Source organism: Nymphaea colorata, chromosome 5, assembly GCF_008831285.2.
Source record: "Nymphaea colorata isolate Beijing-Zhang1983 chromosome 5, ASM883128v2, whole genome shotgun sequence".
Taxonomy (NCBI): domain Eukaryota; kingdom Viridiplantae; phylum Streptophyta; class Magnoliopsida; order Nymphaeales; family Nymphaeaceae; genus Nymphaea; species Nymphaea colorata.
Window position 1 is genome coordinate 18,313,558 of NC_045142.1, and position 18,276 is coordinate 18,331,833.

General features: G+C 39.7%; 2 protein-coding genes and 1 pseudogene across 6 annotated transcripts in view; all 3 read right to left on the reverse strand.

Annotated features, from left to right (window-relative positions):
- LOC116254819 (pectinesterase inhibitor 10-like) overlaps positions 1-18,276 on the reverse strand; it is a 36,459-nt gene that overhangs the window by 15,354 nt on the left and 2,829 nt on the right. The gene's annotated exons all lie outside the window — the stretch shown is intronic.
- On the reverse strand, positions 1,277-13,729 carry LOC116254088 (chaperone protein dnaJ 49-like; annotated as a pseudogene).
- Positions 17,279-18,003, reverse strand: LOC116254839 (uncharacterized). Its single transcript, XM_031630446.2, has 2 exons — positions 17,787-18,003; positions 17,279-17,688 (listed from the first exon to the last, which is right to left on the reverse strand). The coding sequence occupies exons 1-2, from the start codon at positions 17,910-17,912 to the stop codon at positions 17,479-17,481; spliced, it is 336 nt and encodes a 111-aa protein (XP_031486306.1). The 5' UTR covers positions 17,913-18,003; the 3' UTR covers positions 17,279-17,478.

An 18,276-nucleotide genomic window follows, 5' to 3' on the forward strand; every position in this document is an offset into this window, starting at 1 on the left:
TCCAAGATGTAGAAAAGGAAACAGGGAGAAGAAATCAAACAGGTTAACATTTCTTTGTGTTTCCTTGTGGTGGTTTAATTTTACTTATTGACAAAGCACAATCATGGAGAGAAGAAGAATCTGAAAAAAAGCAGAAAGATGGTGATACGTTTACCCATTTCATGGTCAATCTATATGGGGGCTATATAAAAGAACAATCATGCCGTCAAGTGCTTTTTCCATCGTAGCTTTTCATAGCTATATCAACATAGTCTACTTGTGCAAGGTTTCAATACTCTTACCTCTTATTCATCCCTTATAGATTTAGAATATCAGAATGTAATTCTTTCAGATAGTTCATAGCTTTTTTTGTATGTCCAGGAAAGAAAAGGATGTAGCAAGGTTGTAATTGAGATTCTTAATGAGGATCCTCAAAATCCCTAGGTTTGAGGTGATTTACATCATATTTATTTGTAAGCTATCAATTTTGAGAAAATAAGATCCATCATTCAGTTTCTTTGAAGCCACAAAACATGCAAAATTGTTTTTATGACACAAGAATCCCACTAACCTTCATGCCAACATGATATGGAAGTTAGTACGTCAGGTTGTTATCTCATTATCTGTTTTGTAGCTTGTAAGATTTGGGCCTGAATAGGTACTGGGATTTCCGTCTGGAGGTTCTTTTGCGTACTGCAGCTGGTAAAGTACACTAGTTATGGACTGGAAGGGAAATTGTCCCTTAAAAGGGAAATTGTCCCTTACCTGCAACTGCAAGATATTATCTGGTCACCTCTAAATTTGGAATTTCTTTTCTTCTTTGGTTTGTTGTTTGTTTCACGTTTTTCACGTGAAAGGTTTGGATAACAAGGAAGTCTACAAGAACCAGACTACTTAGTGGACCTGCCTGTGGGGAGTAAGCCTCGGTGAGTCTGGACCACCAGGCTTATGAGAATGCAGAAGATTTCTGGGGCGCGGAGTATCATTGGGACTTGAACTTTAGCTTTTTTTTTTACCTCACTACCTTTCTTAACTCTTTACTTTCTACCAGTTTAGAACACGTTGTTCGTATTGGATATCAATCTGCAGAAGGTGCATCAAGTCTATCAATTTTATGATGTCTTATTCATATTAATACGGTTTGAGATTGGTCGGCAGTGGGTAGAACTGAGATCAGTTGTAAGCAAATTAAGCTTCGGTTTCAGCGTTCATCAATTTTGCTCCATACAAGTTTTTAGTGGACGTAAGCTCAGGGTTACTCTATCCAGTAATTTGAGGTACGCTTATTCTTGCCAGTAAAAAACTATGTTGTTAAGCTCAACACTTGTTCGTACATCAGGATCACATGGTTCCCTAGTTAAAGCTTAAAACAAGGCAGAGTAAAGTGGACATTCACTTTTGTCTTAATTATTCCACTATTTACTCCATCGTAACTGATGCAGTATGTACATTTGTGTCGCATGCCAAAACGGTTGGCTTCCAATATGTCAAAGGACTTCTCAGTTGTGAGGTGGTGGCCACAACAGTAAACCTTCAAAGATCTTCCTTCTGCAGTTCATCCATCTACGTCGACGAGTCACCCGCCATGGATAGATGCCTTGCTTTAGATGACATGGAATCTGCACAGTAGTCTCAAAGCTAGTGATACATATTGAATCCAGTTGCAATGACTCTTCAGTGATACTCCAACATATCAACTAGGTTTAAGCACTCTTCAAAACCTAACTTGTTCATCTAATTTCCAGTCACATGCAGTCCGTGCTAGCTACATGAAAGCGACGAAATCTAATTGATGCATTTGTTTAGTCATCTATATAGCTTTGACAAAAATTTTACACTCAGTTTATGACTAGAGACCTATTATGACACGTCTAGACAATTGCATAAATGAAAGGAATTGCATCATGGATACATAAATACATACATCAGTGTCCAGTGAAAGCAGTCTACAACTTTCTATAGATTGAGCGAGAGAGAGACACAGTACAACAATGTTTTGCAGTAAGTACACATGAAAAGTTAGAAAATGCACTCTCAAGGTTTCTGTATGTGATTGTGGTTTTATGAGATACAATGTGCTTTTTGTCTGTAAGAAAGCTAAACATTGCACAGAAATTCATGAGAATGAGGGGAAATGATCTCTCAAGCTTCCCATATGCGATTAATGATCATTAACATCAATGAGGAAACACATAGGTTTCTCTTTAATGAAAGCAGTCTCTTGCACAGAAATTCAAGAGAAATGTTGGACATTGGTGTATCATGGTTCCAATATGTGATTACTAATCATTGTTACCAACAAGGAAAAATGTTTTTCTAGAGCATATCCTTCCCTTAAGTAAAATGTGTACAATCATGGCCAAGCTTGTCTATAGCTGAATATTGAACTTTCCACAAGCTTTACTTGAAAATCATTGTTCATATATGGCACAATCAAAACTAAAGCTGTTTCTATATTTAACAAGGATTTGAACTAACCTTTCTTTCTAAAGACAGAAATGATTTGTCTGCTTTAGTACTTGTGTAAATCAATGATGGGTTTCCTTGGTATTTCAGCACGTGCAAATCAACATTTTCACTTACCAATTTGGGGCATTTATCAGCACCTCGCTTTCCATTGGTCAACGAATTTATGAACTGTTCTATGCCCGCTGCCTGGTTCACCACAGCTTAAGAGTGGCCCTCCACATCAGTATATATGCATTCTTTACCGTCGAAGGTGTGCTCTCCTTGTACGTACCGTCTTGCATTAGGAATGGCCACTAGGACCTTCTCCCTATCAATTTTTGAGAAAGGACCTTTATGAGGCTTTTCCCTTATTCATAGACTTGCCATTGGTAAGAGAATGCCCAACGTTGAACTTGCTCATTTTTGGAACATGATTGCAAATCACCAAGGGAAAAATGTCACCAACTGTAATATCAAATAGTGGTGCCTGAGATCTTCGTTCCCTCGCGTCCCTGCATCTTGCTTTGAGTCGCCAGCCTCACCTCCTCCTTGATCGCCTGACTATTCATGTCATTCCCCCATGGAGGTTTCCATGGCTGCTTTGCACTCCTTCCATTCGCATGTGAGGCCTCCAGCAAAGCGACATGGCGCTCTGCCGATAACTCCACATAAACATAAGAAGAATTATGCGTACCTTGCCGTTTGACTATTGGCGATAATGCAATGGTGCCTTTCTTGGGTGATCAAAAAGAATGTGCCCCCATGGCCTAAATGGTGCTTCCCAATTCCAACTACTTCTTTTTCCAACTTGAATCCACATGAAGTATGAACGAACATCCAAGATTTCATAAAATCTGGCTCGTTCCTTTTTCATCAACATTAACGATTTTATGGCCATTTTCTTGTAGGTTCTCTTCACTTCCTGCAATCTCTTGCTTCATGACCTCAACGCAAGGGAAATTATTGTTGCTACCATAAAAAACGAGTTGATGACAGACCTTAACCGTCTCTTCGTCTTGAGAGGCAGACACTACCTTTGCTATTTGTTCTCCATCCTTGTATGACAACTCTAGAATGTTCTCAGTTCTGATCACCTTACCATCTAAGTTGTTAAGCAATTGTTCCAGCAGGTCTTTGAAAGCCTTTTGCTGTGCCATTATCATTCCCAATCTCTTATCCATGGATTATCGGGACTGCTCGATCTTCCCAACCTTCCTTTCCATCGCCTCTGTGAACTAGTCCATCATTTGGTGCTCTTCCTCCAATTGCTTGCAGAAGGATTCAAGAACTGTAGGATCCTCATCCTCATCAGCAGACAATGTGAAGAGGTGGTTTGGTTTGGTGAATAAGAAGACCGGCTCTGATACCATTGTTAGCCACCACCTGCTACAAAAAAATAGTCACCCACACACACTGCCCTAACCCTGTTAGAGCAACCCTCACCAGAGGAAAATCCTAGTTCATCGAAAACCTCTGGTGAAATCCCTACTTCATCGATAACCCTAATGACCCCCACAATTCCCTTACTTATAGTGAACTTCTGGATCGGTCCAGTAGACCCGATTCTTGATCCGAACCCTAGACTGTAACAGTCTCCAACCTGGTTCTTGAAATCGAGAGGCTCCTCAATTCGAACCGAGATGTCTCCCCAACTTGGTTCTTGAAAACCGAGTTACTCCCCGACCCGGTTCACATTTGTACACAGAAGACATGTGATTAACTGATATATAGGTGAGCTATCCAATCCAGTTGATATCTCATCCATGAATAGTCTTTGTGGCCCCAATCATCTCTCCTAATAAATAGACCAAGACAAAGTCAATTTGTCAAATTGTGCAACTCTTCTAGACTACTAATCATTGTGGAAAATAAATATATAAGCCCACAGTCACACTTAAATTGGAAAATGGCAGGCTTCAAGAGGATTCAGTTGGTTATAGGACCCTGAGATTTATTTTGCAAACAAAAAGGGATATGTTAATGACATCTAAAGCAACAAAAGAAATGATAAAAAGCAAGCACTGAGCAAACATAACCTGAGAGAGCAAATCAGCAGCAGTGTGAACAGGGTTAGCATGCTTATCAGCAATAACCAATACTTCTGATGGGCCAGCAGGCATGTCTATGGAAACCATAGCCTCACTCACTATTATGGAGAAAAAAGAACATCTGGTTGATGTGTTCTTTTGATATGACAACTACTCGACATGGTAGTGCAGTTATTGAGTTGGAAAGGTCATCTTTAGTGATTCAGTCTGTTCATGGATAAAGTCTCATGGGAACACAATTTTTTGAAGTTGCGTACTTTTCATTTGGGTAGCAATGCGGTAGAATTAAACTTCCAGATTTAATAAAAGGGCTTGTGTGCAATGGGATGGAACTTTCTAGGCATCTTACTTCCTTGTTTGATGGTATGGAAGTTTTACCTATGCCGTTTTTTCCTCCACCACCACTACACAAAGCCCCCCCCCCCCCCCACACCCACTTTGTCAACGTGCCTGTTTGATGGCTAGAATTGAACTTCAAAATTTCTCCTTCACATATTTAACAGAAATAAATAGTATTTTCACAAAATAAAAATAAAAATTGTAATCTGAAACATCAAGGGCAACCATCTCATTCATCTTTACAAAAGGAAGAAAATAACCTTCTTATCCAAATGGTTAATTGTACATTTCAATATTCATACATATAGAGCAAAATATGAGTGAAGAAAAGGTTAGCACTTTGCATTCCGTTAGCTGCAAAGTAACTCAATGAATAGAAGAGAAGATATTACAAAGGACAATTGTGTATAGAGTCAAAGATGTTGCATGACGTAAAAAATTAGCCAAGTAAGCCTAAATTCAATATAACAATTTTTCTCTTGATGCACCCATCAATTTAACTTCCCCTAACTGCATCCTGATGGGCCAGTCAGGCATGTCTATGGAAACTAACCTCATTTCCACTGGAAACAGAATAGTAGTTCTTGAAGACAATTTGTAGGAAATAAATATCTTAAAACCCAGTAAAAAATAAGGAAAAATCAATAAGCTATACTAACATGCAAGATGACTATTATGCTTGCAACGAAGATGAACATGCAACTCTCACGAAGGGATTTCTTTCCATTTTCAAGGTGTGAGCATAAAGAAATTATTCTCTGCTTCATAGGAAACCAAAGAAAAGGAGTAGATATTAACCTCGAATCATTCATTCACAAAGGATCTGCAATCAATGCTAGAGACTTCAGCTTTCATGTCCTTCATCCCTTGGCAGACACTTTTTCTTTCTTGCTTTCTTTTGCCATTGATTTTCTTTTGCTTTTTCTTGCTTTTTTTTTCTTGTCTTCTTAGTCATTTCGATTTTTTTTTTTAGGCCGACCTTCACCTTTGAGGGAAATACCTCACCACCCCAAAGGCTACTACAGAACGCCATCTCTTTGATGGTTTTATGTAGCTTTGTCAAGTGTCATACCTACTTCAACTTATTAGCCATCTCTTTGATGGTTTTGTGTAGCTTTGTCACGTGTCATACCCACTTCAACTTATGAGTTTCAACGAGACAAAATGTTCATAGGTTGTTATCTTCGTGAAATACACATAATCACCTTTATGCATACCAAGTACTCTCGCTTACTAACCTAGAGGAACAACTACACTCGCCCTGAGCCCATCTCTCAATACTCATTTTACTACTTGCCAAGGTTACAAAGAACACTCGGGCTTCCACGTCTTCACACTTTCATGTCTGATTCTTGCATATGTTTGATTGCAAAGGCGAATAATAAATCACCTTTATGCATGCCCAGTACTCTCGATTACTAACCTAGAGGAACAACTACACTCGCCCCGAGCCCATCTCTCAATACTCATTTTGCTACTTGCCAAGGTTTCAAAGAACACTCGGGCTTCCACGTCTTCGCACTTTCATGTTTGATTCTTGCATATGTTTGATTGCAAAGGCGAATAACATTTCGTAATCATTGAGCTCCTCGAGATCACTGAACCAATCTTCATCACTCACACAAAGAATCTTTCTAGTCTTCTCCTTCAATTGACTGATAGCAAGGGCTTGAAACTTCCTACTTAACCCTCAAAGGAATACCTAAGACAAATCGAAGGTACATCGTAGTGCAGCAAAATTCCTTTCCAAAAATAGTTGGTTTATTAAAACTTCTTTACGTCAAGTGATATACGTTTTCCCTTTTCCTTCGAGAAGAGTACGTTTATAAAACCAAGTGAGCTATGGTTGGAACAAGAGAAATGACTAGGATGGTTTTTGCAAACTAAACATAACAAGAAATCATTCCCCTTGAACTCACCCTGTAAATATAGGGCTTTGTGATGGAAGGGTTCATAACAAGATGAATTCCTTAGACTTCTCCTATTGTAAGGGTTCCTTGAGAAAAAGGGAAAAAAATGACTAGGAGAAAAGGCTAATTCCAACTCCGTTACCCACTAAAACACCACTGAGGCGAAAGTTGAAGGTTGACAAGATGAAAGGATGGATTCCATGGCCCATGACACATAATAATGTAGGTGTAACTTTGAGGAATGTTAGGAGGGAAAGGTACTCTTTGCCTTCCATTTCATATAAAATAAATTAACTCAGATTATTGAAGAGATATAACACACTAGAAATGAAAAACATGACAGCTCAATCCTCTCAACCTAATCAGCAGCAGCAATATTCAATCTACTTGTTGTCAAAAACCGTAACATATACAACATGTCTTCTAATTGCCACAACAATTGGTACTGAAGCAGATCTTCAAATAAGTCAACAACTAATTCAGAATCAATCAGTAAAATTTATAGCAGTAAACTGTCTCATTTTTTCTTTGAGAAAGAAGCCCCACATTGGCGAACAAAACAAATCACACAAGCTATGATACCATGTGAACAAACTAAATATCTCACAAATAGGCAAATCTATGACACTTCTGAATCGCAAATTAATTTATTAAGAACCTCACAAATAGCCCTTTAAGAACTTGATCGACCAACAAACAGAAAACAACATGAGCTGTTGGGATCTCCAACAGCTTGAAACATAGCCCATGCAGAGTCATCGGCTCTCTACAGCTAAGATATTCAGCTGGTAAAGCAGAAAAAAAAAGAAAATAAAATAAAATAAAAGACCACAAAGATAAGAAAAATAAAAATAAGAGATTACAGAAATAAAACTAAGCATTCAATCAAAATATTGATATACTACATACAAAAAGAGAATTTGGTCCAGGAACATAGATTTTCTTGCTTCCCCCACCCCCCTTCTAAAGATTGATCAGAGAATCAGATGTAGATCTAGTGCGCCGGACCTGGATCACCAACTTTGGTAATATCCTAACCCATCTACACATTTACTTTTGTTTTTCCGCTGGCGGCCTTTCTTTTCTTGCTCTAATAAGTCCCGCATCCTTCCTCTCCTCTTTCCCCAACATCGCTCCTTCCTTTCCTCTCTCGCTGCTCTCTCGCTCCCTCCTTCCTTTCTTCTTTCCCCAACCTCGCTCCCTCCTTCCTCTCTCGCTGCTGTCTCACTCCCTCCTTCCTCTCTCGCTGCTGTCTCGCTCCCTCCTTCCTCTCCCCTTTCCCCAACCTCGCTCCCTTCTTTCCTCTCTCGCTGCTCTCTCGCTCCCTCCTTCCTCTCCTTTTTCCCCAACCTCGCTCCCTCCTTCCTCTCTCGCTCCCTCCTTCATCTCCTCTTTCCCCAACCTCACTCCCTCCTTTCCTCTCTCGCTGCTCTCTCGCTCCCTCCTTCCCCAACGTCGCCCGCTTGCATCCCTAGGTGAGCCCTATGCGTCTCTCTGTCGCTCTCACACACACACGTTCTGTCAATAACCCATCTCTCTCTCTTCACACACAGGACTTAGGCACCATCTTCAACAAGAAATTTGGGTTTATCCCTCTTGGCTGATGCTTTACTCAGGTATGCCTCTCACTGAATCTTTATTTTGTGCTTTCTGCAATTCAAGCATGTATTATCCTGAGAAATGCCCTTTTTGTTGTAGTTTACAGTCCAGTTGATAAAATGTCTCTGTTTCTTTGAGGACTTGTATATATGGAGGTAGGTGTTGAACATCACAACTTTGGGAGCAAGATAATGGCAATCACACATGTTTATGAATAAAGTTGTTAATCCCGATGGAGTTTTTTTATTTATGTTCTTTAACATCAATTGTGGTCCAATTTGCCTATTAGAGGAAATCATATGTTTTATATTACAATTAGTTGCTTCTTTCGTAATTCAACATGCTCGGGTCTTTGTTTTATTACTCCTTGATGGCAATATGAAAAGAAAAAGACAATGTTTCATTTGGTTTTCTGGCTGTTTTCATACATAAAATGGCAGAACATGTTTGACACCTACAACCTGGTTTTTTACCAGGACCAGTTTTTGGGTGGCATCCAAAAAACCACCCAAGCGTATTACAACATTTCAAACACGCATACAACTATGGGTCGGTATCGGGCCGGCCCGGACCGGACCGCTATCCCGACCCCCTTTCCAATTTTTTTCTGGACTAGCACTCTATCAGTTTTCCGCAGTATTATGTTTTCCATATCCATCATCATTAGCCAGAAGAGGAAAGGAAAGATTTGTGCCAAGAAGAGAAGAAGGAGAATAGAAAATCCCTTCACTTGCTCAATCATATCTTGCAACTCTCCAAATCTCAATATTATTCCATCAACAGGACTAACCTATTACCCAAGAACAATAAAGTGATAAACAGTAACTGAGCACTTAGTACACACCCCAGAAAAAGCAAACAGAAAAGAAATGTTACAGGAGACAAGATAGAAGGGCAGGTTACCAGTTACCAGACAATTTGGATCAGGCTCAATAGGCCGTGAGCTTACTTTAAGGGAGTGTATAAAAAACTCTTGTAATGAAGCATATTCCTCCAACAGTAAACCAACTTCTTCAATATCTATAAAAAAGAGATGGTTATTGATACTCTTTCAACCTTAGAATGCATGACAGACAAAATGTAGCATAGCAACAACAATACAGGGTGTCCAATATTACATATTTTATTGGTCAGGCATACACTTTGGAAAATCATATCATTTCAGAAGATGACAACACAAAGTTCACAGTAAACAAACCCAAAATTCAAAGCATTATGACATTTTTAAAAGCAGGATTCTTACGGTTCCAAGTAACTAAATAGCATGTACCACAGTTCTCTGGTCATAAAAGGGACAGTCCTTAAGGTTTAAAACATGCTCCCATATTACGCAACAAGAATACACATAACCTCAAGATTGGTAGGGAAGCTAACGATCAGACACCACAATTCTATTTAAAGATGTTCACATATTCAAATTCGAACTCGAATATGGATGAAGAAGTTTCTATACCATATAGAAATCCAACTTTATAAACTTGTTGAAAAATTTTAACCAGAGCGAGTTTTATGCCCACGCAATCTATCCCCGATTGACTTGACTACGCCCTAGGCAGCATTCGTTGCAGATGCATGATAAAACACAAGGAAACTCGCATTGTGATTCTATTCCTACAGTTCGAGAGGGTCAGGACAAATGAGATGAACAACATGAATCAACAAATAGAGGCGAAGTAATAAGAATGACAGAGATCAGATCGGAGGTCTAACCTGCTCAACCATAGCTGCGGAGAAGGAGATGCCTTTTCCAACCGAACTACCTTCTTGGTGCCCAATTCTCAACCCCAAAATCCATGATGCCTCCTCCCCTACTCTCTCTCTCTCTCTCTTCACTCTCTTGGGTTTTGATGAAGAAGAGATGGAGGGTTGCCCAACGTCTATTTCTCTCCTACCGTGTTTTTAAATTCTAAAATCTAAAAAGGAAGGTGAGAAGATTGCTCTTTAAAAAAATAGACTGTAACAGTCTCCAACCTGGTTCTTGAAATCGAGAGGCTCCTCAACTCGAACCGAGATGTCTCCCCAACTTGGTTCTTGAAACCGAGTTGCTCCCCGACCCGGTTCTTGAAGCTGATACGTCACTCCAACTCGGTTCTTCAAACTGAGATGCCTCCCCAACCTGGTTCTATGAAACGACCCCCACAACTAAACTCTGCTATGCCGAGAGGTAAAACTCCATTTTGGGAGGTCGATGCAAGGGTGAATTCATACCTGGGTTATGTGGAGGATTGGAGGTGTCATGATGAGAGCTGCTAGAGCCAGTCTAGACTATGGAGTACCTGTCACGACATTCCAGTCAACCTGCAGAGTGCTGCCAGACATCTCCTCTCCATCATCAGTCTGTATCCTTGTATACACGTCTGTCAATCTCAATCTCTGCAATTTTTTTTATCATCTGCACATCAATCTCTACTAGTTTCATTGTGTCCTCCAAGCGCTGCGAGTTTCGTCATGTCCTCCAAGCGCTACGAGTACCTACCATTGTTAGCACTGATTCTGGTTCACTTGCAATTAAGCGATTAACCAAGCACCCTCCCAACTCTAAGTTAGGCCAGGAAAAGAGTCTCAGAGAGGTAAGCCTCATTAAGTTTTTGTGTAACCCTAAATTCTTCAAGGGTATCTATGGAGCGTGAAGACTTCTGGGGTCGACAACATCTCCATACGGCTGCGCTCCAATGCATCGCACATGTTCCAATGCATCACACATCCTTGACTGCATGAATCTTTCATCCAAATCTCCTTAAAAATCAACAAGCACATGACTTTGAACTGTATAACATGCATGAAAGCCTACCTGCAAACCATGCAAGACACCAGCTTTGCACAGAACTGCATCAGGTTTTATACTTAGAAGAGCCAATATTTTATCCTTTGTTGAAGAACATCTAGCAGAAATTGACAACCAGCCGTACTTGCTCTGAACAGATGATGGCTTTATACAAAGCTCTCTCCACTTTCGGTGTTGGGGGACAGAAACATGACATCTTATTTGGAGAGGGTAAGAAATTCTATGTTCCCTTGATAATAAAGGAAAGGCTAAGATAATTCTCTCCCTGAACTGTGATTCTAAAAGAGGCCTAGTTTTTTATCATGCTGGGTATAAAGAAAAGCTCACAAACTAAAATAAGAGCGTGCTCTGTTTCCATCAAAGCCACCAAGGAAGTTTGAGTTTTTTTTATTCTAGCCCTTTTCTTGTCTTGATCATCTGTAGCAAAATTAGGAGCACACATGCAAGATATCAAATGAGGCTTTCCTAGAGAAAAAAAAATGACCCAGCTTCTTCCACAATTGCCATGGAAGAGGACGCCCCGATTTTCCCACTTATCATGACATCTATCACAGTCAAAGAGAGAGGTCACCCTTTTTCAATAAAAACAACAACCATAAATCGAAATTCTCCACAATAATAAAAAAATATAAAGATTTAAGCTAAATATGCTATGCATGATGTGTGAAACCATAAAGTTTATCTAAACTAATGCAATGCTACACTTCCTTTGATGAATAAAGTTTTATCTAAACTAATGCAATGTTACACTTCCTTTGATGAATACTCTGCTGCTCACAAACCAGTGAAGTGGATGAAGCATTCCTCATTTGGAATGCACGAGGAAGACTGAATGGATCAGGTTAGGAGGGGACATTGAGAGCATGATCGCCAATAGTGGATGTTGGGAGTTTTCAAAGAAGACTCAAAAGGAGGGAATGGTCCACGTATTTTGAGACAAAGGAGTTGAAATGTGGTTGCCCCTGGTAGCGAATAAATATCAGACCACCCACCCATTAGCGATCTTCTGATGTAATTGAAATATCGTGGTTGATGGACTACGATTACAAACTTCCTGATACGGATCGTGAAAAATTTGGTCACGGACTCTTTTCTATTCAATGAAGCCTCAACGTAGTCCCACCTGAAGAAGGTAACATTCTTCTGTCAAAAGACACTTCAGACAGATTGAACTTGTTTTGTTCATCGATTGGTTGACAACAGGAGTCTGAATTTCAATACTCGCTTTCAAGTAACTCCATAACAATAGAAACAGCCTGACCTTAGTGTTTGAGTGATTGAAGTCAGACAAAATATAGTAGTGCAAAAATTCCTCTTTGTTCCCAAGCCCTGTGCCTGGCTCTGTAAATGTTCGCATTGTGGAAGACTTCTTCCTGTGAACCGAAAAAAAACGAACGGAAGACCTCGTCTGGGTCGAAATCCTCATCAAAGAAGTCGTTCCTGGCTCTTCTTCTTCTCCTCCTCATATGGTGTTGCTGGTTAAACTGAAAATCTTCAACCAGACCTGTTTGGTTCGTACTGCCTCTGCAATTCCTCATCACTCAAGCACTTGAAAGCTTTCGATACTATCTTGAATGCCTCGTCGACACCCGGGGCCTTGTTCTTATCTGGATGAACTTTAAGGGACAATTTCCAGTAGGCTTTCTTGACTTCCTCCACAGAGCAGGTCTTCTCAAGGCAAAGAATTTCATAGTAATCCTTGCTCCTTGAGACTTGCCGTGCCGAATCAATGCAGCATGTTCTCGGTGAAATCACATCTACCATTCGAAGAACCCGCGCGTGCCTTCTTTTCTTGCCGATTCAAATTCCCCTCTCATTCATAGTCTCATTTACCCTGAGATATTTCTTCCTTGGAAACTTCAGAATCACGATTCATTCTCTCACAAGCAGCCAGAAGATCATCAACCTGCAAATTACCATCGAGGCGCCGCGCAATTCGAATGAACTTCAGCGCTCGGGATTCAACACCAGAAGCGAGTGACTCTTTCGCGATACTGATGCATCTCAATGCCTCATCCTTATTACCATCCATGGATGAAACCATGAGTACCTCACACCAAATCCTTCACTCCCCTATTGGTATCGATTTCTACACCTACTATACAAAATTAACCCCCTAATTTTGGTACCAAGATCAGAAAAGAACACCAAAATTCACTGGACACAAACCATGTTCCTCTAAGTAAAGAAGGTCACCAATGGTACGAACAAAAACAATGAATGGTACGAACAAAAACAATGAAGCCCATGAAAAATTGGAGATACCCAGAAAAAGTAACCAAAAAAATTCAATAAAATGAAATAAATTTCCAGAAAACAGAACTCGGGGACGATCTAAAACTCCAAAACTGATAAAAATTCCGATCTGTGAGTCCAATGAAGGCCCAATCCGACAAACCCCCGTGAACTTGACTCTCAGTTTAAATCAAGCCTTAGTTCAATGACGATAACTAGCCAAATTCAACAAATCCTGGAAGGGGGCGGGCATGGAAGAGCTTTGAAGTCAGACAAAATATTAAAAAGCTACTCCTGACAAATAGAGGGCAGGAGCTGGTCATGGCCAGCGAAAATGGAGATCCTCGAGCATCTCGTTAATGTTGTAACCAGCCCTGAATCCTAGACTGATAGATCATCTCCTCCTCATCCTTGTTCTTGTTGGTATGAAAATTTTATAGTTTCCGTCGAATTGAATTGGGTAGTGATTGGAAGTAGACCAGTCTTAACAGACTTTCTTATGAGGATGGAGTTCGGTTTAGGGATGGCGTCGAATCTGAGCCAGAAACTTATGTATTGGGTTTCTGAAAATAATCTTTTCCTGGTTTTGGTGTCCGTGAAGATGGGTTTTCGCTTGTTTTCTATGTGGGGTTACAGTGTGATTTAACATCTTTAATGTGGCGAGGGTTGATGAGCCTTCACTGTCTAAATCAAAAGTCTGTCTTCTCCTCAAGGACTCCAACCTACTAGAGTTTCTTCTAGAGACTGCCTTGACCTTCGGTATGCTCATCGAATCCAGGCGTGGGGTGGGCACCCCATTGCTGACATCCTTAAGTACGGTATTAGCAGATTGGCAGCTATATCAGCCACTGCAGATACCACCCTGCTAGCATCACCACTTCTCAAATGTCCACCAGCACTCCCAGATACAGCTGCAGCTGCAGCAGATTGGCGAGTGAGTGATCTTGGACCACTGCACATTACCCCTGAAACTGCCGACTTAGCCGTGGCTTCTTCATCCTTTTGAAATCGCATTCTGGACCAGGTTCTTCTTTGCTACCTGACTGATTACCTGACCTAGCTGCTACAAGTGTTCCATTGCTGTTCCCTGGTTCTTCGTCCATCTCAGTTGTATCAGCTGCTGCTCCTGAACCTCGATGGGTTGAATCCTCATTTCTTTGCATGCTAGTACTTGTAGAGCATCCTGTCAAGGAAAAGATTTAGCAAGCTGTAGACGATATTGAAGTATTTTAGCACCTTCAGGCACACATTCATAGATTTTAGGTGCTCAATTAAAACTGAAAGAACAAACAGACACCAGATTGGATGTGAATAACCAATTTTTTTGGAAGTGCTCAACTAAGTGCAACTAATGTTCAACTGATCAGTGTGATCATCCACATTACTTTCAGTTGATTGGTTGGTTTCGTGTTGCATGACTGATTTTGCTCCTTAAGCCTAATCGCGGATCCCATGTGCAAATAATAGTCAGACGATCAATATATTTGCAGTCAACATTGTAGTATACGACCTTTCTGTCCAGTACCTTTAGAACGGACTGTGCCCCAGGTTCATTGAGATTAAGCAAACCATCAGCAACGGCAGCCAAGATCTCAGCACAAAGCTTCGCAGAAGTGGCTAAAAGTTGCTCCGGTGCCATTTGTTTAAGTAATAATGTATAGATATGCACCCTTTGTAATTGTGTTTTGTTATCGCTGCCTCTGTAAGAAGGAAAAACGTTCATTAACAACCCAAATAACTGCAGCAACGAACTGAGAAAGAGAAACCATTCAACGAACTGAGAAAGACGTTGTACCTCGTGCAATTCACTGTGGGCAGCATGGGCCATGCAACCATTCAGCAAGAAAATGACTTCAACGAAGCTGTTGTAAGCCAAAAGTGGTGCCTTAGCTGCAAACATGCACAATCCCAAATTCAGAATATATTAGCTTATGCGATCATCAAAAGCTTCTGGAGATTTATGTAATGATTGGAAAGAGCCAATGTAATGATGATCAGGAAGAACCCACTCAACCTTGATTTTACGGTAGAAAACAAGATCAAACTCCATGCAATAGAGGAAAGTATAGCTTTTTGAAACATGAAGAACAAATTTTTTTTCTTTGATGAAGAATATGATTGAAAACAGCATGTTTCTCAAAGCAATTTTTTTTGTCCTTTTTCAATAAAAACAACAATCGTAAATCGAAATTCTCCACAACAATAAAAATATATAAAGATTTAAGCTAAATATGCTATGCATGATGTGTGAAACCATAAAGCATGATCACCAATAGTGGATGTTGGGAGACTTCAAAGAAGTCTGAAAGGGAGGGAATGGTCCCCGTATTATGAGACACGGGAGATGAAAAAGATATAAATCATCACAATGTATTGCGTTTGAAAATGAGCGGATATGTTTGAGAGGCTTCATCCATTATGTGAACGGACTACCAGTTTGGTAATGAAAATGCCAACATCCTTCAAGAACAAAAAGGGGTTGGGACATCGCCTAAGAAGCCGGAAAACATAACAAGAGATGTCAAGTTTTTTACTTTGAAATAGCTTATAAATCATGAATTTAAATCATAGGCTTTAGTGCTCGTGTTGTGCAAATGATATGCCCTTCATTTATCCTCAATACCATACAAGCATCAGGATTCATTTGGCATTAATGTTGTTGAATCTCTAGAAGGGATGTCCTTAAAGTTCCAAAATATGAACATAAAGGAATCATCCTCGACGTCTTAGAAATCAAAAAATATGAGCAGATATTGACCTAATAATTGCACATCCACAAACGATTGTCACATTTAGTTCCTATGAGTTCAGCATTCATTCTATTCATTTCTTGGCAGGCACCTTTTTTTTTCCTTTTTTCTTTTCATTTTTTTGTAGTGGCTTTTTTTGCCTTTTTTTATTGCTTTTGATTTTTTTTTTTTTAGGCCGACCTTTACCTCTGAGAGAATACCGCACCACCCCAGAGGCTGCTACAGAGCTCCACCACTTTGGTGGTTATGTGTAGCTTTGTCACGTATCCAACCCGTTTCACCTTGCGGGTTTTCAATATGCCAAAAGTTCATAAGTCATCATCTTCGCAGCATAGACATAAATCACTTTTATGCCTACCCGGTACTATCGATTACTGACCCAGAGGAACGACTACACAAGCCCCGAGCCCACCTCTCAACTCTCATTTTGCTACCTGCCAAGATTTTAAATGGCATTATGGCCTCTCTCTTAGGATATTTTCCTGCTAAATCCTTGTAGACACTTGATCGATAGAGTCAATAACCTTTCCTAGTTTTGACTTTCTCAGCTTCATAGAATTTTTTCTCACCGTTCATATCTAGGATTTTTCTAGACTTGCTCTTCTAGTGATTGACAACAAAAATTTGAATCATTTTCCTTTTACTCAGAGAGGAAATAAGAATAAAATAAAGGCATATCATTTGTGTGAGAAGACATTTTTAAAATTCTTTTAATCAAAATTAAAAATTTCCTCATTCAAAAAATGTCCTTGACATCAAATGGTATGTTGCCAGAAGTAGGAACTCTCCTCTATCTAAAGAGAGGAGTATTTATCAAACTAGATGGGCCTGTTAGGTAGAGCAACAAACTTCATCAGCTCTCTAGACAAAGTATGGTCTTCGTTGGTTGATGGGTAATGAGTTCCCAAAAATGTCATGTCACCAACAGCTTCAAAAGGTGTGCAGTTAGCAAAATCAGCACGGTATTAGTCTCCATGTAAGGGCAGCAGCAACCATTCCTCAAGGCTTAAGTAATTTCACTAAATAATTGGTGAACACCGTATTTATGAACCAACAAAAAGGTTGTACTCACAATCAGCAAATCAAAGCCACCAGAGCTCTGATACCATGAAAATGTGACTGACAACAGTCACATATATACAGTGAAACTCCATGAAAAGCACCAAGGCCATGTGACCAAAAAAATAGAGAATGAAAAATATTATTGAGTCCTACCAAAAGCTGCAGAAAATGACTTCCTCACAATGGCAAAAACAAGAGCAGTACATACACAACGAAGAACTAAGGAATAAAAAAAGAAAAAATAGAAGATAGAAGAGAACTAGCAGTTGGACTAGGTCCGATTGCTCCAAAAGGAGTCGTTGGGGCTAGCCAACTGAGCTGGACTAGGTTTTGGATGATGCAGTTGAAGCCTCCTGTTTCGGTGGGGATTTCGAGTTAATGGCAGAAGAGCAAACAATATCTGCTTCAACACTAGAAGTTGGCTTCTTCTGCTGCACAGCATCTGAATGTGAAGAACGATGTTTAACAAAACCGGATAACTTCTCAACTCTTACACCATCCTTGTTAACATCTGAATCCTTTGCCAACAGCCTCTGACCGAAATAAAGTTCTAAAGAAATTAAACAAGGAAAAATAAATTGAAAAAAAAAAAAATCAAGACAAACATGTGCAAACACAATCATGCACTTACATTCGGTAATGAGTTTGCATCTACTATAAGCAATTTGGAACCAAAAAAGTTGGCAAGTGCTTTTGCCAATGTCTCCTGATATATGTCTGAACCCAAAAGAGAAATGACAGCATATGGTAACAACATTTGTAGATAAAACTAACCTCCACTTAACACCCACAAATTTCCAAGAAGAGTACCTGAAGGACCCGATAACAATATTCTTGCACTAACAGTAGGAAGATCTGTGGTAAACTTGGCAAAGTCCTTGCGCTTCAAATGTATGTAGATAGGACAAATCAACGCTTTTTTTTTGTTTTCACTAAACAAAACAAGGATTATCAAACTGTAGCTCAAAGTTTTGATAAATCAATACATATAAGCATATAATATTACTGCTTATCATAACAAGCAACTACAAGAAACGCTAAACATGTTTGCAAAATTAAGAAATATGATGCTACTTTCTCGGAAACATGGGCAAGATAATGTTCAATTGCTGCTATCCAGA